Source organism: Neltuma alba, unplaced genomic scaffold (assembly GCF_004799145.2).
Source record: "Neltuma alba isolate B1F8T4 unplaced genomic scaffold, ASM479914v2 tig00010739_pilon, whole genome shotgun sequence".
Taxonomy (NCBI): domain Eukaryota; kingdom Viridiplantae; phylum Streptophyta; class Magnoliopsida; order Fabales; family Fabaceae; genus Neltuma; species Neltuma alba.
In genome coordinates, this window is record NW_021635566.1 from 19,744 (window position 1) to 40,558 (window position 20,815).

General features: G+C 33.7%; 1 protein-coding gene and 1 pseudogene across 1 annotated transcript; one reads left to right on the forward strand and one right to left on the reverse strand.

Moving 5' to 3' along the window:
- The first annotated feature begins 2,277 nt into the window (after window positions 1-2,277).
- On the forward strand, window positions 2,278-6,943 carry LOC114758590 (protein NSP-INTERACTING KINASE 2-like). Its single transcript, XM_028947646.1, has 11 exons — window positions 2,278-2,718; window positions 2,798-2,927; window positions 3,025-3,096; window positions 3,215-3,358; window positions 3,458-3,529; window positions 3,654-3,713; window positions 3,965-4,053; window positions 4,672-4,818; window positions 4,914-5,255; window positions 5,935-6,314; window positions 6,402-6,943. The coding sequence occupies exons 1-11, from the start codon at window positions 2,619-2,621 to the stop codon at window positions 6,720-6,722; spliced, it is 1,857 nt and encodes a 618-aa protein (XP_028803479.1). The 5' UTR covers window positions 2,278-2,618; the 3' UTR covers window positions 6,723-6,943.
- Window positions 6,944-12,043: 5,100 nt separating this feature from the next.
- LOC114758593 (inorganic pyrophosphatase TTM2-like) lies at window positions 12,044-17,299 on the reverse strand (annotated as a pseudogene).
- Window positions 17,300-20,815: the final 3,516 nt, after the last annotated feature.

Sequence of the window (20,815 nt, forward strand, 5' to 3'; positions counted from 1 at the left end):
TGGCCCCTCATCGTCATACTCTAGCCTCATTTAAATATATATATATATATATATATATATAAACTATAGCTAAAAATATTAGTAACAAAATTTCAATAACTATATATGCATGCAGCTTCCCTAAGATAGATATGTAAATGCGTCAAGTTAGAACGTCTAAATAACCTTGTCTTCAAATCTTATTCTGCCTTTATACTCTGATCTTTATGGTGAACATAATTGATTGAAGACGTTTCTTAACATTGCTGGATTCATATTCTCTATAATGAACTGCCTCTATATAAACATCCCCTTCGGTTGAAGATATAGAATAATTCTAACTACTACATCTTTGATCTTTTTTTTTTTTTTAAATGTCAATTGTTTTAATTTTACCTTTATTATTAACCATATTAATGGAGTAGTATGCAACTCACATAGAATAAGATGACCTTTTATTTTTTTTGCGTATACATCCGGTATTCTAACCAACCCCTCAAGAAATTATAAATTATATATTGATCTGGATCGAGTCATGGTAAGATCTATGTAGGCGGTGACCCTACCACCTATGCTATTGTTTTCCCAAAGGATCAAACATGTGATATTTGGTTAAGATGAAATAACTCTTGCCACTTGATCCAAGCGCTCGGTGGTTACAACATGACTTACATTTAGATTGAATCTATCATATATTTAGAATTGGAGGAGTGTGTGTATATACATGTTTGAAACAAGATGATATGCAGAGATCATGATGAATAATATCAGTGCTTTACAAGTACAAGAGTGTCGTATATGATAAAGTTAAGATAGAATTCACTGAATTGGGGAGATATGGGTGCATTTCAGGGAACAGTGTGGGGAAGGAAAGAGAGATTCAAATCTCCACAACTTTGGAAGCTTTATGTTTGTCTTCTTATTTTCTTATTATCATTGAGTGAGTCTGAACGTTAAAGCATTATCATTTTATGGTGGCATTCTTCAGAACTGGTCTTTTTTGGTAGGCCCTCTCATTCCTTTCATTTATATGCCAGTTTCAGTGAAGCACAACAATTATTTTTCACTCACACACACACACATATATATATTAAAATCATGACCACACATAAAAATGTCACTTTAAGATCTCAGGGCCAACAATAGTAGGGTTTTTGCGGAGCAAAGTGAGGAAGAGAATAGAGATCTCAAGGCCAACCATTGGGATGGAGTCAAGTGATAGGAACAGGAAAAGACAGCATATCTCTGCAAAAGTGACCAAATGATTTGGTTTTAGTTGGAATTTGGTGAAATTTTCAATGATTTATTTCAGGGCTTAGTTACTTATATTCATAATAAATCAAGAAAAATTCTAAAAAAATGCCTTTAAAATTTTAAAATTCCAAATTAAGAATGACTAAAAAAATATGTTGTCATCTGCTTTCTAAATGTTGTCAATTGTTATTAAAGTGTAATGAACAAGACTGATTTAAAATTTTAAAATTCAAAAGTATTTTTTTAAGATTCTCCCGTAAGTCAACATATATATGTATATATATAATAGTTACAAATCATGAAATATGGGACTTATTTTACATAACATACTATTTCTTCAGAAATCCAAAACTAGGCATACATTTATTAGTGTTTCTCATACAATAATCTCTCTTGGAGTCAGTTGTTAGAGTTTGCCATATGTACATGTTAAAAAAAAAAAAGTTGAAGTAAATTTTTGCTAATAAAGTGACTTCTATAAAATGAAAACCCATTCAACTTGATACCAATTTAGAGGTGGTGTTGAAAAATACTGACTTTATAGGAGCTTGTGGGGAAGAGAAAGAGGGAACCACTTTTGTGTTTTAAAGCAAGATGCTTTTCGTTAGTTTATTACAGTAATTGTCTGTTTTCTTGAACTTTGATTTAGAGACAACTTGAGAGAATTAGAATAACAAACTAAAGTGTTCTTTATCTTCTCTGGCCTACTTTGTTACATGTAATTAAACAAATCACTATGCAACTTTTTACATTCCCTAACAAATGATTCTTCATCACTTGTCACTCTCCGTTTATTATTCATACTTTTTATTTTTCATGAAACAGAATAATCCTTTTATTTTCTGCACCAATCCATGATTGAAGGAACTTTCTTTTTCAACCATCTTTTCCATTTATCTTCAAATGTCATACGTGTGGCTCCACTTTCATATATTCTTTCCCTTCACCTTGTATGATTGGCTAAGGCGGAAATTTTGAAATATGCAAACTAAGTTAATTATAAAAATACACATACGAAACTGACAGATAAATTTTAGCAAGGAAACTTATAAGACATACTTCTTGCTTGTTAATTATCACTTCGAAAATTTATTGCAGGAAGCATTATAGTACCATTGATGGCTAGGTTTTCTTTCTATTTGACAGAAAGAGAAGTGAAAGTGAGTGCCATTCTGGTACAATAACATGAAGAATGCTTGTGATTCCTCTTTCTGATGCCAACATGACATGAACCAGGGCAAAGTACTGTTTCATTTTGAGCTGACTTTATCAATCATCAACACCTTCCTTCTTTTTTATCATTTCCTCTTCGGATACAGCCTGATCTGATTTCTTTTGAAGCTTTCTTTGATCCTATAATCATCAGTTTCTTGTGATCCATCAGTATGGAAAGAAGAGATCTTTCTTTCTCCATTTTAGCTTTCTTTGTCTTCTTCTGCACTTCAGTATCTGGTTTGCTTTCTTCTAAAGGCGTCAACAATGAAGGTAATAGGAACTTCTCTCATTTCTGAGAATTAAATCATAAACCATAAAACTAATGTCCCTGTGCTATATATTCATACAGTGCAAGCTCTTATTGGCATTAAAAGTTCTTTGAAGGATCCTAACAATGCCCTTCATAACTGGGATATGTATGAAGTGGAGCCTTGTAACTGGGCTTTGGTATCTTGCTTTGGTGGTTCTGTGACTGACCTGTAAGTCATACAAACAAAACTGTAGTTTACACTCTTCTTTCAACTTTGATTTCTTAATTTCACTTTCTTTTAATTATTTCTTCTTCCCTCTTCTTAGGGAATTTCCCAGCCAAAACTTTTCTGGCTTTCTTTCCCCAAGCATTAGCAACTTAACCAATCTCAGGAATCTGTGAGTAATCTGACATCTGACAAGAACATATAAATATCCAGCATCTCTTCATGGGTTTGATCATATCATAACAAGATCTTTTGTTTGTTCTAAGTTATGCATTTACATATTTTTTCAGGATCCTGCAAGCTAATAATATATCAGGACCAATTCCTTCTGAGATTTGGAAGCTGCAAAAGCTTCAAACTCTTGATCTTTCTCATAATTCCTTCACTGGTCAACTTCCAGAGAGTCTCTCCCACATGAAGAGTCTCAATTATCTGTAAGTTGAAGAAGAATGATTGATATTCATAAGAAAATTTTCACATATAATCTCCTTCTTGTTTTAGACACTGATCATTGGAATTTGAACTTTAATCAGGAGGCTGAACAATAATAGTCTTACAGGACCAATACCTTCCTCTTTGGCTGACATGACCCAGCTTGCTATTCTGTGAGTATCCTAAAGCCTTCTTTACTGTAGTATTATTTCTTTCTTCATTTTTTCCCTACTTCTTATTCTCCTTCATCATTTTTATTTCTGATTGTTATTTTGTCCACTTCTGAACTTTGCACAGGGATGTATCCTATAATAACTTGAGTGGACCTCTACCAACAATAAATGCAAAAACTTTCAAGTAATTAACTTGCTTCTTTAGGCCTTTTTTCTTTAATCAGACTTCTTCACTTTCAACTTTTGTTTCCTGGGAAAATTACAGTTGATGATCTCAGAGTTAAAGATGACTCAGGACAAACTATTATTCAAACAGGACAGACAAATACAGATATCTTTAACTTGAGATTCTGTACTGTAATTATTCTCTCACATTAAGTGAAGAATATAGTTTCTGTTCATTATTTAGTAAATATTTTATATGTCTTGAAACAGTATTCTAGGAAATCCCCAGATTTGTGCCACTGGGACTGACCAACAGTGCTTCAGAACAACAGTTTCAACTAATTTTAATAACTCTCAAGGTAATCAAAGTTGCTGCATATTGCAGATCTTTTTTATGCTTTTGATTATCTTGGTTTTTACCTTTGAATTAGTCCTTTTTTTTTGGTTATTGATCTGTCTTTGACTTTCAAAGATAAACATTTTCGTCTGAATGGAAGGGTAAATTTTACAAATTTACTTGAATTTTATTGGAATTACACACATACTTTTAAAATATGAAATATTTAAAAACAGAATTTATGTATGTATTGTAGATAAAACAGAATCCTTTTCAATTTTAACAAGAATTAATATTATTGTAATTTTTTGTTTTAGCTTTAGTAAACCTTTCATAATTTTAGTAAAATTCAAAGAGATATCTTTATAATTTATTCATGAAAAAACAATGTTCTTTATTTATATATCTACAAATTTCTTTTTTTTTTTAACTACATATCTTTCTTTGTAGCACAATATGCATATTTTTGTAAAATTTAAAACTAAAAAACTATGCATAAAAATATCATGTGGAGAAAATATTGAAAGAACACACAATTTTTCCTGAATAAAAAACAGAGTTGAACTCATAAGCACTACAGAACTCTGGGGCATAGTAAATTTTTTACATTCTAATACAGTTGCTTGAAGTGCTTGCCCAGGTTCGCCACCCACCAGTAAACCAAAGAATCGCAAACTTGTCTTGGCACTTGCTTTAGCGGTAAGCTGTGTCTCCTTACTAACTCTGGTCTTCGGCTTCCTCTGGTGGAGACAAAGATCAAGCAAACAAGTTTTCTTCGACATTAATGGTTAGTGAATCATAATCTGCATTTCATAATAACAAACAAAAACTCTTAGTTCCACATCATAACAAGTTTTTGTTCATTGATGTTTCTGATCTCAGAACAAATGCAAGAAGATGTGCGCCTTGGAAACTTGAGAAAGTTCCACATAAGAGAACTTGAAGTTGCCACGAACAAGTTCAGCAGCAAGAACTTGATTGGCAAAGGAGGATATGGGAATGTGTACAAAGGCTATCTTTCAAATGGTGGGGTCATAGCAGTGAAAAGGCTTAGAGATGGCAGTGCCATTACAGGGGAGATCCAGTTCCAGACTGAAGTGGAGATGATCAGCCTGGCTGTGCATCGCAATTTGCTTCGTCTCTATGGATACTGCATCACTCCTACAGAGAGACTCCTGGTTTATCCCTTCATGTCCAATGGTAGTGTTGCTTCTCGTCTCAAAGGTATTACCAACCGACTTTACTATGGGAGGTCATAGATATAATCTGGTATTTAATACTGCTGACCAATTCAGATTCGAGCATTGTTGAGTGTGTTGAATCACAAGAAGCTTTCCTCCTGTCCACAATGCTCAAACGCAAAACATGTATTAAAGATATCAAATGACTTATATTCAAACCAACAACTATTGGCATAATCAGACTTTTTTCCCCTATGCATTGCACTGGGATGTTTTAGTATTTGAAAGAAGAGACAGTATAAACATGAGGGGGGAAAAGTTGATAGAAGGTACTGTTCACCTAAGCACAACATTCATCATCATCCAACTTTTAGAGATGAAATATGTAAGGATACTCATTTTGTAGATACTTATACTTTTTCTCAATTTTTCATTTCTTACTTGTATGTTTTTCTCTCTTAATCAATTCTTTTAATTTTTGCTCTGTTAGTACTATTAGCTCCTGTTCAGAGTAAAATTACAAGGGCTAATGTTGCTAACAGAGCAAAGTTAAAAACTTAATCAAGAGTAAAAAAAGATATAGGTACCAAATTAAAAATTGAGAGAAAATATAGGTACTTGCAAAACGGTTTTCCCCAAATACGTATACAGAAACTTTCTATATCTATATATCTGTGTTGAGGTAGAGTGAAGATTGTGTGTTATTCTTTTGGTTGGTGCAGCGAAGCCTGCTTTAGAGTGGAGCACAAGGAAGAGGATAGCTTTGGGAGCAGCAAGAGGGTTAGTATACCTACATGAGCAATGTGATCCCAAGATTATTCATAGGGATGTGAAGGCTGCAAATATATTGCTTGATGAGTACTGTGAAGCAGTGGTTGGGGATTTTGGGTTAGCTAAACTATTAGATCACAGGGAATCACATGTCACCACAGCTGTTAGAGGCACTGTAGGCCATATAGCACCAGAGTACCTCTCAACAGGTCAATCTTCTGATAAAACTGATGTCTTTGGCTTTGGGATCCTTCTCCTTGAACTCATCTCTGGCCGCACAGCTCTTGAATTTGGAAAAGCAGCTAACCAGAAAGGAGCCATGCTTGATTGGGTAATCAAGCTATAGAATCGATCTCTTATCATTTTTATTGGGTAAGCGCACAGATGGGTAATTATGGCTTATGAAAATGTTATGCAGGTGAAGAAAATGCATCAAGAGAAGAAACTTGACTTGTTGATTGACAAGGACCTTAGAAACAACTATGACAGAATTGAGCTTGAAGAAATGGTTCGAATAGCACTCTTGTGTACCCAGTACGTTCCCGCTCATAGACCCAAAATGTCTGAAGTGGTTAGAATGCTTGAAGGAGATGGTCTTGCAGAGAAATGGGAAGCTTCAAAGGGAGATGAATCAACAAGGGGCAGAGCAAGTGAGCTTTCTTCTTCAGAACGCTACTCTGATCTCACTGATGACTCTACACTGCTTAATCAGGCCATGGAGCTTTCTGGTCCAAGGTGATCTGTGTGTGTGTGTAAAGGTCAGAATAAGTTGGTAAGGATTGGAAGAAAGTTATCGCTTTGAAGAATCATGCTTAAAAATAGAAGACTCATGTTTGATATGTATTCAAACTCTACACAACTTCAGGGACACCTTAACTTTATATATAATTGTGTTTGTTGTATAGGAGCATCATAATAGCTCCTCAAAGTCAGTTACCCGAGCATCTCACTGTAAAGATTCCAAATGAACCTGTAAGACACTAACGTATAGATGGATGTTAAGTTTCTAGACAATTCCTCTTGAGGTAAGCTTCTGATAATGCATTCAACTTGAAAGAATATTGTTTATGAAGTTTTGTGTTAGATTTGTACTCAAATGTCTATCAGATCATGAATAATTGCTTGCCTTGTACATAAATTCCTGATTTTCCTTTGTTTTAGCGTCAAGAAGAATCGGGGTTTGATAATATAAAAGATAAATTTAATAATAGATAGAAGAATATCGTTATATATCGTACAAGGAAATAACCTATGATTCCATATTCATTATTCAGAACTTCCCAACCTAACATAGATACTTTGGAAATTTGAATAAAATATTATGTAAATTCTAACCTACCTATACCAAATCAAAGAAACCACATCATATCAAAGTTTGTAAATGGGTCTCCATCCAAGTTACGTTTTCGTGAAACAAGAAATCAATTGCAAGTACCATTAAAAAGATAGCTCATCTGAACAAGAACAGCACTGATCACTGATTAATTTTTTCCAAGTTGCAACTCAGCAGGGTTAATTGCAAGATGAAAGAGAACATTTTACAAGCTTTTGGTCTGAATATGATATGATATACCTTCACTATATATATGTATGTATGTATATATATGTATAGCCTTTAAAGAATATCCAACATGGACTTATAAGATTCTACATCAGCAAGTGCGATCCAAAAAGGTGAAATGAGATCTCATTAGCAAATTACATTGACTAGGCATGGATCATAGCATTGAATCTCAAAGCACAAGCAACTATTTGAAATTCTTGTTCAGCTTGTTTCTTTTACGTATCAAGCAAAGCCTCAATTGAGAGCCAATTAATACAATATAAAAGAGTGAAAATGCCAGCATGTGTATACATACTATCTTGTTTCAGTTACAATACAAATACCTGTAAAGTATGTCTTGGATAAATTTTTCTGCAACATTCGACTTGAAATTTTTGTCCTTTCCTCTACCAATAATCCTTACATGAAACAAGAACCATCCTTGGAGTGGTGAAACCGGGTGGCATCTTTTACTAATCTCTTTGGCTACAAGCCTTGAGATATATTTTATGGCGGAATGGCAATCATTACAAATTCTAAGATTCTTCATTATCCTCTGTGTTATGTTCTCTGAAGTATTTATTTATGCAGATGCAATAGCAAGTTTTTCATTATGACGCCTGAGGATCTGTTCCTTCACCTCTTGCTCAAGATCATGCAATAGAGAATCAGTTTCTGGTGTGAAGCCTGTTTTCTTTATCTCCTCCCGGATTTTTGAAATAATGTCGTAGATTGCATCTTTCTGTGGGTGAAGCCCATCTTCAACCCAAAAGACATGGATTTTGTTCTGGACTGGTACCCAACTAAATCCTTGTTCTTTTTTCACTGCATTATCCTTCAGTGACTTTCTAAATTTTGCAGCATCTTATTACTATGATGAATGCATGCATAATGGCTATGGATGGATTCAACATGATGTTTGCTTTTCATCAAATTAAAATAGCACTTACCTTCTTCTGCCAACCCCATATATGTGCATGCAGATAGCCCACCAACAAAAGTGATATGATCAAGGTTTATATTGAACTTCAGCATTTTTTCAAAAAGTTCTATGGCCTCTTTTCCAAAACTACGCTGAGCCATAGCTATATATAATCATGGAAGTCCATGACACCGTATCCCTGTTGCAGCATATTTGTTTGAATCTTTAACCCTTCCTGCTCTTGAATATATTGTTAATCATACTTCTCTTGATCTCATGGCAGTCGAATGGATTTGCTTGCCAAGATCCAGAGAAGCCAAGCTTGAAATGACAATATGGCAGAAAGAGTAAAGCTGTTTGGCTTCGTGACCTTCTCTAATCATCGATCTGAAGAGCTCTAAAGCATCATTTACTAAGCCATTATGCTCATAGGCTACAATCATGGCCGTCCAAGCAACTGCATCGAGGCCTTTTCTTGAATCAGATATCTCTCTTGCTGGTTCATGCTCGAATCATCAAAGGAGGACTTTACCCGGGCGTTTTCTTGATGAACAACCTCGTTAATACTATATTTTTGCTGAATTGTAACTTTCCATCTCCGCTCCCTCTCTCTCTCTCTCTCACACACACACACACACACAATATAAAACGTAGTTAACCTTAAAAAAAAAAAATTAAATTAGTTATTTGGAAAAAATATATATATTGGTTTTTCTAAAACACCCTCTTAAATAATTTGGATTGATACGAACTCTTTTAACATATATAATTAGTAGGATTGGTTGGATTAAAAAGAGCAACACAATGAATTGAGATTTTATATTTAAGAATAAATTCAATTTTTCTACTAATTTTTATATTAAGCAATAGAAGTAGTAGTTCGACTAAATATAGTTACTATTAGGCACTGTTTCTTTTATCTTGTATTATGGGGAAAAAGGCATATGTCTATTATTAGCTAAATTACCTCCGATTCTAAATATAAGACCTATTTTGTAGTCTAAATTACATTACATAATTACACTACATAATGGGTCTCATATTTAGGATCGAAGGAATAGTAAGGATTGAGATGAGTTCATGGAAACTTCAAATTTAGAGTGGTATAACCAATATACTACCTCGAACACTTAATATAACAGTTAATTAACTAATTTGAATAGATTAAAAAAATTAGTTAAGTTAATGATTTGTAGTAAATAAGTGTTGTTTTTCCTAAAATATCTTTTTTAATATGAGTATTAGCTAGAATACTATAAGGACCACTTTAGAATAAAATAGATAAATATAAGAAACAAAGTGTATTGAGATCTTATATTTAGAATTAAATTGAATATCGAATTAGTTTTTATATTAAGAATTAGTAGGTAGTATATAGTAAAACTCTCGTATTTATACTTATTTAAACCGATATTTGTAATTCATCCTTGGCCAATTTCTTTTTTAGCATAAATGTCATTAAATTTATCTTACCTCGTTATCATTCCCCCTCATCGTTAGTTGACATGTGTTCAATCCCAATACTACATAGAGAGAATAAAAGATAGATTTCAAATGAATGAATTATTGACAATTACAGTTTTAACAATTTTTTCGCTAAAAATTGAGTTGCAAATATTAATTTAGACAACTGCAAATTCAGGAATCATAATCATATATGAGATGTTTAAATTTTAAATGTACTCTCAATTTGCTATTAGGATTCATACTTGTAACTATCTAAGTTGCTATATGTGACTCATTTTGCAAAAAATATTTTTGAAGACCTAAATTTCATTAGTTCTATATTTTCAGACTTAAATGTCATTCTCCAGGTCGAATACAAAGACAGGGAGTAAGGAATCCATATCCACATGCTGCATTGGCTTAGGCATGTTTGTATTTACTTCGAACTTTCAATTTCGGTTTGCATCTTATCAAGTTCCCACCTTGTCTGATTCTTGTTTCTTTTTTTATTTTTTTTAACTCAAAGTATCATTAAATCATTTTGAAATTAAAACTAATCTCTGTAAGATCAAAGTATTAAGGTTAAAACCTTTTTAACAAGTACGCTTTTCAGGATTTAAACTTGTTTTATCCTACTTACGGGTAAAATTTCTTACCTTATCGACCAATAGCTTGTTGATTTGTGTAATTATTAATACTTGATAAAGCTAATAATGACCTAAAAATATTTGTTAATTTTTCTCCTCTTTTTTTTTGGGCTTTTTCCCCTACTATTGGGGAAAAAAAAACAAAGACTTAAAAATTAAAGACACATAAAAAGTTAATTTTGATTCTAAACGTAAGACATTAATATATGTCATTTATCATATTTATTAGTTTTCTCCAAAATAACATGCACTTTATAAACAGATATATAATTTAATATTATATAAAAAAATTTAGAAAGTTCATGATAATTTTGTTAGAATAACATAATTTATTTACCTTCCTTTATCTCTATTAGTTAAGTAGCTCTTAAATCAATATCAGAGAAGTACATTTTACTTACTATATATTAACTAAATACTGCTTTTCTATATCAAATTTAAATCGGCATGTAACATCTCTTAAAAAATCAAATAAAGCAATGGTGTTAGCGAAGACAACTTTAAAAAGGAATCTATTTTCTTTAACTATTGAAGGTTGAGAATGTTATGAATCGAAGAAAGGCCAAAGTCAGAATTTGCAGTGGGTATCTATCATATTATCAACTTCTGTTCACCAAACCCTTCACCAAGAAGATCCCCAAAACTCCCATAGCCAGAGTCATCATAACACGCACACCACTGGACTGTGATTCAACAGCAGCCATGGTTCTCTTGCAGGTTCTTGTTTGGCCAGCACAATTGTTTGCCATGCTTCCCTGGAGAAGATTATTCAGATTGTCCAGTTGGTGCATCATCTGACGCTGGCTCCTTGCAATCCCGGATAACTGACCATAACCACACAGAATAGCCACGTTAATCAGTAACAAGAACATCTCTTACCTGGTCTAAACCAAAAAATCGTAATTTAAACACTTATAAGCATGTCAATTATAGTAAGAACTACATGGTTATTCTTTAGACTCTGAATAACGCATGGGAGCCCACCCACCTAGCGTTAGAAATAACGTGAATTTCTGAGAACCTTGAAAACAAACTTACTGAAACTCTGTATCTACTCAAATCCTCCCAAAAAAAAAATGTATTCCGTTCAATCCTGAATGTTAAACCTAGACAACCAATTTACACAAACTAAGAAAATGGGTTAATTATTTATAAAAAAAAATTAGTGTTAGCTTGCATCAAATATCCCTCCTTTCAATCATTTACGTTGAATACTACCCTTATTGATAGTGTATATTAATAAGGGTAGTTTGCAGAGAATAATAACAATAATAATAATAAATGTGAAAAACAAAGGACATCGGGACCAAAACAAACTTCACAACTAACTTCTACATCTAAGACCAAAGGGAGTATATTTTAATTGCTTGAATCGTTAACAGGAATTCGACTAGCTTCATCATAATAAAAATACTATTCCAGGAAATTGCAGCTCTCAAAGAATCAGATATAGCCTCAAAATCTGAAGATGAATATTCTGAAAGTAGGAAGATTAGAACCCGTTAAGATACCTCTTCAATTAAAGGTGACTCTTTGGCTAACTGCAATGAAGATGAGGAATTTGGCATAATGGATCCAGTTAAAGAGCCACTGCCCAGACTAGTGAGGAAGTAAGAGGTAGGAGCAGAACCACTGCAAGCTTCGGCTTGGAGGGACATATTTTGCTGGCTGAGAGAATTTTTCTTGATAGCTAACTTTGAGTTCAGCTCCTCAATGCGATTTGTAAACTCGTCCATTCTATCATTAAGAGAGGAGATTTGCTCGGAAAGCTGAGTGATGTTTAGCTGCCAAGCATTATGGGAATGAAAAATAATGGAAAGAAGATAGATATAAGTTCAGAGATCATAATCAGCAGAAGAATGTCTACAAGAACCAGAGAATTACTGAAAGTACCTGATTTGATGGTGTTGTTGGCAAATCCAGATTTCTTTCACTAAACCCTCGATTCTTGGAAACATATAGTGCAAGTTTCGCTAGGTTCTTGTCCCTTTGATTTGTATATGATTGTGACAGGCTATCGAAGATACATGATGGTCCGTGATATGTAAGAAATATTACAAAGTAATAATTAATTTTTTTTTTCTTGAATATAAGCATGATCGGATCAATATCGAACACAAAATAGCTTGCCCAAATGTCATGATTAACAGCTTACAAGAGGTTTAAAAAGTTATAGACCCAAAGCTTCTCAAGAATAGCAATAAATAAAAGATCATGGGAATTCTCTGAATCAGTTTTGATGATGCCAAGATTTGATGGGCTTGGAAATGTTTTCATTGGAGAGAAGCATAAACTTGGGTTAATTTGCAGTGCTCCCATATATCTTTGTCTTGCAGCCTTTAGAAATCATATAACAAATATAAAGAGAGGCTTTTTGGTTTTTACCTTCTGATATGCTTGCTTCTCATGGCAACCCTGTCTGCAGAGGCTCGAGAAAGGGCTTCTTTGGGGCTTGACACCAAATCCTCATCTAGGCTAAGCTTTGTCTTCAAATCATCTGGCAAGGCCTATAGAAATAGTTAGATAAAGTGCTGAAGCTAGAAACGGTACTAGTGAATCATGGGAAATTGTCATACCATAACTTCATTTACAAGCTTTTCAAGTTGAATTTGCTCAATGTAGGTACGAGGAATGTAAGAACCATCCAGACCCAGCTGCTCTGCTGCATATTTTACAACCATGCGATCTCTTCCATGCACCTTTTTAATGAAGTTACTAATTAATTAGCAAGACACATAATAAATTACACACCAAAATATTCCAAACTAAACAAACAAAAAAGAATGAAAGAACAAGATGCTAAACCTAGAACATGGTAAACTAAACCTTTGACTGGATTAGAATAAACGTAAACATGAAAAAAAGATGTATCAAGTCATTATAAATGAGAACAAAGTTTTCAACATAACAGGCTGTTTCTCTTAAGCATTTGAGAAGAAGACAAATAAGTTTCATGCATGGGCATTTAGGCTGGGGAGAGAAAAGGGAAGAAACAAATTACACAGCATGAGAATTCTCACTATAAATTTTACATTTCTTGAGTTTTGGCTCATACCTTCGAAGTCAAATAGTTTACTCTGTTTGACACTTTATCTGATAAGGACTTTTGTTTTGAAAAATGTGACATACAACAAAATTACCAAGAACTGTCACCCTTGCATGTGTGCAATAATGTACAAAAATGTAATAACTCCTCAAATCACACACAACCCCTTCGTCATGCTAGCACGATGACTTAATCAAAACCCATGAATAATAGACTGTAAATATGTCTAAACATTTGGACTAAAAGAACTTGAGGGATTGACATAGTAAAATCCAACCAATCATTCAACAATAATAAGTTTAGGCTTCTTTTAGCAGTACCTGAACATAATGTCGATTAAGTTGCTCAAGCCAATCAAGTTTCACACAGATCCTATCGTCAGAGTACACATGGCTATCTCTTTTAAGGATGGCAGCAATCGTGTACCCCAAGGCCATCAGCCCACCAAGAAGGCGCACACTTACCTCAAAAGTAATTCTTGGGGATATAACAAAAGGATTATCTGTTACCCATTCCTAAGAAGTTAAGCATAAGCCGTCAGTTAGTTTGTACCATGTAAGAAGTGCATTATCCATGAATCAAGCAATATGTACTTATGTCGGAGGCATGAAGAGCCATGAAAAATTGAACTGCCCAAGATATAAGAAACCTAAATAGCATGCCCAAGCTATGTCTGAAATATCCTTTAACATAATCGAACGAAAAGGAAAGGAAAAAAAAAAGTCAATTGGATTGGAAAAAAAGGGGCAGGAGGAAAATGGGATGAAGACAAGCTAGATTTGCCTCAATTGTTTGTCTCTTGCCTTCAACTTCACTCTCACTTCAGTTAGGTTCTGCTATTTCAAGAGTTTGCTGAGCTGCTTGTGGATCAAAATTTCCCCCAAAAATTATCTTCAAGAATGAAGGGAAATTTTCATAAAGGGAAAAATAGCTCTTGCTTTCAAGAGAATGAAGGCCCTATCTGGTAAAAATACCCACATATTCTGTAAAACTTTTCACTCAAAGAAGCCTATTACATACACTGGCACGTTTGTCCTGTCTTCGGCTTCAAGCAAGCCTCAATTATTATGGAATAATATTAAATGCATAGTCAAATGTCCCAAGTCCAAATTAATATTTACACATTTATGAAGTAATATGTTCAGAGAGACATCACATATTTCATGTATCCATCAAACTTCCTTTCTGTCAAAAGATATATCATAGAACCTCTAGACTCACGGGCCCGTTTAAAACTGCTGAATTTAATGGAGAACTGCATTTATTATTCTATTTTATGTTGGCTTAAATAACAAGGGACCCAGAAGATTAGATGAGGCAAACCTCAAACATCAGACAGTATTTCCCATCTTGTTCCGCATCCGTAGGTATGATTGGCAAGTTTCTGGATCTTCACCAGGAGGCAGAAGATATATGTCATAAGTCTGCTCTGTTGTTTCCTTATAATCTTCAGAGAGAACAGCTTTAATTTCATCAACTGTTACTTTCCTTGCCGACTAGAATAAATTATACAGTTGATCACTATTCCATCACACAGTATCAGACATAATGAACTGTTCTGGGCACAGACCTTTAGTGTAGGTAGGACTTTGAAAACCAGTAAATGGATTGAATTTGTTGACAATTTTGATGTGCGCTGTCTGAAGATCTGGTTCAATAAAGGCCTTGTACATTGGGTATACCTGCAAAAGATTGAATTTTAGAATTTCCGGAAATCTGGAAGCTTTACAATTCTAGTAAAAGAGATGAATAAGAACATAAAAGTGTGAACCGTCTCAGATATTTGATGAATAATTTCTTCAGGTTCTTGGCCAGCACGTTGTATGTCCCGAATAACTCGTTTGACAAGGTCCAAGTGAACTCCACCAGTGACAGATACTCGAAGGTCCAGTAGGGGTCGCAACTTCTCACCTTAATGCATAGATGCCCTCTATGATCACAATGCGGGAGCTGGGGACTTCAACTGTTCTGTTATCAAGTTACATTTTGCTATAAGACAAACTGCATCCAGACCAAATAGGACAAATATAGATCCCAAATAGAAGTGGAGACCCCAAATTTAATGAAACCAATTCACTTAATTTAGATACAAATTTAAGGTTCATGTATCTGCTCGAGATCAGAATGTAGGGCAGAAGTTAAAGGTCTCTACATAATGGCCTGCTTGGTTCCATTTGAATTTCTTTTTTGAAAAAAACACGACATTACAAAAAGAAAAAAGGAAGATTTTTAGACCCCAAAAAAAAAAAAAAAATCAACAACTACTTTATGCCCTTGTAAAAGCTGGAATTTTGAGTTTCCCACTAAACAACCTTCATGTCCAACAGATGGCTGCATGTGCGTGCTTGTGTGTGTGCTTTCAACTATAAGACAAGAGCATCAAAGTGTATTCCAATGTGTGCAGACTGCATATACAAAAGATGGCTGGGAATTTAACCTGTCCTGTGCGTGAACTGGACTTAAAATCATAGATTGGAACCTCAACTGATTTTTCCTGCCTTCAAATCATGGACATTCTGGAGCAATGTATCATAGTCTGTTAAGCGTGGATCTGCAAAAAGAGATGATAAAATTGACAGAATACAATGAGATTATTATCTTATCTTCAAACTGTCAGCCATCATTTACCTGTTATAGTAAGCAAAAGCATGAATGTGATAACCAAGCAAGATAATTCGGGAACAGGTAAATCTTTGTACTAGACATACAAATCCCATAAACCTTCAAGACACGAATTACCCGATAGCATGGAACGTATGCTAACCCATTAAATACGAGGATGAAGTAGAAGTTTGAGAAATTATTCTCTAATACAGAAATGGGCTACAGGATGGAGCAGCTAAAACGGTTTGTGCAGCTCAACAAGACTCTAATGAACCTACATGGGAGCTAATGCAGCAACTACCATTGCAGTTCTTGCAATAACATATACATTCCTACATTCTACAAAGGAAATTCCCGTTAGCTCAAAATCACTTTGAAGAGATAACATGTTAATTTCACGAAAGCTGACTCTAGAAAAGAAGAGAGGACTTGAAGGAGTGGATAAAGAGGCCCAGCCTGGTAAGCATGCATTGACATGCCAAACAACTTGCCCGTGCAAATTTGATAACGAAATTGTTAATACATGCGCATGGAGCTTATAAAACCAGGATTTAACATGCACGACATAGTTTACATAGCAATATACAAAACAAACCCCTTCACAGATATCAATTGTAGATATATCATATAAAACATAACTTTTTTACTTATATCTAAAAAACCAATTTGTGATTGCAGAAAAAAGGAAGAATAAACCATATCCTTATGCTAACGAACTATATCTTGAATTCTATTACACTGCATCCTAACAGAACACTAAATACACTTACCATCAAAGTTCCCATCAACAATTCGACTGGAATCATTGTAATTGTCCATTGAAATGACTGCAATGCCAGGCATGAAATTGAGTATTTTTTCTGTAAATATAGTTTTACCAGCCCCTGAAGGGCCAGCCAATCCTACCAATATCATTCCATCATTTTTTCGGGCTAACAGTTGGCAAGCACGGATTACTATAAAGAAACCCTTGTCAAAGGACAGAAGATCATGGATTGGGACAATCTCATAGCGATCACTGTCTTTCCTCTTGACCAAACGCACTTGATCTTTCAAGAGACCTTGGCGCTTGTAATTTGAATCGGGTGCCGGAAGTATCTTGGGCCATTGAAAGCCCAACTACCTACAAACCAATACTAAAGCCATATTATAATAATAATATGAACAAGTAACAAAAGAAACAACATGGTGCATAAAATTTCACTTGTTTGTGAAAGAAGAAAATAGCTGTCTTTTCACATCCAAATACCAGATAGGACTCTGCAGAATAATCCTTAATAACCCCAAAGGAAAACCCTCTATACATCCTTTGACGAAAGGACTATATGCGGGCAAAATTCAACGAAATCTAGAACAAGAACAACGTATAAGAAGTTGCATTATTCATTATTCATCAAGGCTTACCCTCAAACTCCAAACAAAGCACGAGCTCATAATATATATTTTACTAAAAAGTTAAAGTTTACCATTGAGTAAGGATTATGTGAACCAGCCAAGATGATGCCCAAGGCTACTTAGGTCATATATTCTTTAGCTTAGAAGCATAAATTGGCCAAGTAAGGAACAGTCCTGGTTTGATACGTCCTGACCTATAAACTGGTGATTTCCCAGACAGAATATTGATATCGGTAGGAGAATTGTATATGTATATAAGGAGTTAGAAACATTGCAAGCATTCATTAGTGACACAGGATGTTCAATAAGTTTAATGATCATGTTCAGTTAACAATCATGTTATCCCAGTACACAGTAATGGAGGCCATGCAGTTAATGCTTATATTCAGTTAACAATCATGTTACCACAGTATACTCACACCAACATTATCATCAATAAGCACAATTGTTAGTAGTGTTTCATAGAAGAAACCACAGAAAGAGTAGACTCTGATGAATATGAAGCAGAAGAATCTCCAAACTTATGGGCAGATAGCTTCAGGCCATCACTATCTGATTGTCATAATCCGAACGACCCGAAGACATCATGTTCTTCGCAGAACCTCAACAGAAAAATAAATGGAACAAACTTTCAGAGACACCAGCAATGAAAATTGACGGAAACCATCTCAGACAAAAACAGACCACAAAAGGTTTCAACCATGTTCAAGCGGCCCAGTCTGGATCCATCGCAATGGTGACCGAGAGCAAACGACCCGACAAAATCATCATCAGTAATAATATAAAGAAGGGAAAAAAATTTCAAGCATTGCCCGAAAATATAATACCCAGGAGAAAATGCGAATCAAAATCGATCCAATGGGCACGTTTGTGATGATCACAAGCCACAACACTCACCAAGGCTTCCCCAATAAGTCTCAGTGATTCCTGCAACAACTACCCAGAAGTCTCGCCATTATTGAAGGTCGGTTCTGCTAATATGATTCTCTCTCTTGCTCCCATTCAGCGAAAAGAAAATGCTGTGCAATTTTTCAGAGATTTTTTCTGGGGAAGCGGGAATTCCAGAGAATCTGCAAACGGTCCAAAAGCAGAGCGCACAATATAAGGAGAGAAATAACTGGAAAATTGAAGAGTTCCGATTTTTGATAATATATATTATATATATAACATTAAGTTGATATTTTTTTCCCACCACTATCAACCCCCCACACTTTCATCATCACTACGTGTCACTTGCCGAAGTCCCAAGACGCAGAAACTTCGCCAGAAAATTCATCGGAGGAGTTTTGAACAAATTATATGCAACCTGTATAGCAATAAGAGTGAAAATTTGAAGGGATGACTTGACTTCAGAAAATATTTCTACTTTATTTCGGAGAGCTTCTTCCAAGAACGAAAGAGAAAATAAAAAGGTGTACTCTTCACCAAAAAAAAAATAAATAAAAAATAAAATTTTTATAGCTCTCAAATTATGCTAAGAATCAAATAATAAATAAATGAACGATTTCGATCAAAACACCTTGAAATCAAGTAAAAATTAGCCAATGTCATCTCTCTTCTGATTTCTTCTATATTCAATTTTTTTTTCAAAAAAAGAATTAAAATATAACTAATTTAGTCGACACTTTAATCCATTTGATTGATTTTAAATTGATGTTTGCACATTAATTTTTTTTGTGTGCCAAAATGACACCTATCAAATTAATTTGATTTCTAATATAAAAGTTTTAAATAACATCATCATATGTACACTTTGAAAATTCGATCCCTCTTATGTTTTCTTTTGTATAAAAGGCTCCCATTTATGTTGTGGTCAAAGGGATGAATCCTTAAATTTCTTATTGCAATACCAAAGGCAACATACAAAATCTTATTCTTCTTGTTCTTAATATAAAACATATTTAACCAATTGATTAGATTAAAAAAGTTAGGTGAGTTAGTTAATTATATAAAAAAAAGTAACACATTTTTCCTAAAACACCATATTCATCTTTCTTAATACCCACTCTCCCTTCTACTTGATTATGGTTGAGGGAGTATCTATAGGAGTGAAGAATAGATTAGAAACTGATAAATATAAAAAATGAGTCTTATATTTAAGACCAAAACTAACTCAATAATTAGGTCCTATATTAAGGACGGAGGAGAGTATATGCAAAAGTTGCAATTATGTATGTTTAGAAGTGCTTCGGCATATATGGAGGAAATTCAAATTAATTTAAATCGAGGCTCAGACCTTGTAAATAAGTAAAATGTGCTGGAAAACAGGAAAGAAATACGTTTTATACAATTTTATTTTAAGAAAATAGTCAGAAATAAACTTAATATTATCTAAAATAATAAATAACACTCACCTCAATGTATAAAATCATTGCTCTACCTATGATGAAACAGACCATTTTTTTTTTCTTTTTCTAGTTTGCAATAGAAGACCAAATTAAAGGGATAAAATTTATGGTTATTTCCTCAAATGTGATGGTGAGAAAATGACTTAAATATGTATGGTCTTGTGTGAAGGATGTGTGTTTTAAATGGAAATTAAAAGTCATGACAAACTAACATTTCCAAATGTGATGTAAAGTTGGGTTTGAATTGGGTAAAGAAATAACAAATTTAGTTGACAAGGAAGAATTGAACGAGTCTTGTTTTTTTTTTTTTAACCTGTTTCCCCCAACATTTCTGTTGTTTTTCCGGAAAACTTATTAAATTTTGTAATGAAAAATTCTTTTTTATAACTACAAGTAATACGATTCAAGGCACAATAAAAAAAAAAAAATTTTTAAGATAGAGCTAACTAATACTACCTCAAACCTATATAAGATTCAAGTGATAGTTATACAATTATACTTATTTCTTATAGAATAAGTATTATTTTCCACAGTTCATCCCATTTAATTTGAAACATTATGAAGCACTTCAATATAATTCATTTTTCCGAATGTAATTAATTACCTTAAAGGTTGTAGAAAAAACTGAGGTCATGTTATTTATTCATTATATAAAATTCTCCATTTATTATGGCTGCGTGTGATTTTTTGTTTCATATTAAATACTATTAACTGTTAATATTTTAAAAATAGAACACATAATTATATGTAATAAAGGATTTAATATAATAAATATAAGAAATTTGACGTATGTATTGTCTAAAGATGTAATACATAAAACTTATAAAAAGTGATTTGAAGGAAAAGGGGGAAAAAAGTAAGGATGGTGTTTTTATTTTATT

What these genes read in the sequence shown, in the direction of transcription:
- LOC114758590 (XM_028947646.1), top strand. Translation starts at nt 2,619, where the DNA reads ATGGAAAGAAGAGATCTTTCTTTCTCCATTTTAGCTTTCTTTGTCTTC. An exon ending in ATGAAGAGTCTCAATTATCT is followed by an intron (nt 3,359 to 3,457) that starts GTAAGTTGAAGA and finishes AACTTTAATCAG; the next exon opens with GAGGCTGAACAATAATAGTC. An exon ending in ATGACCCAGCTTGCTATTCT is followed by an intron (nt 3,530 to 3,653) that starts GTGAGTATCCTA and finishes AACTTTGCACAG; the next exon opens with GGATGTATCCTATAATAACT.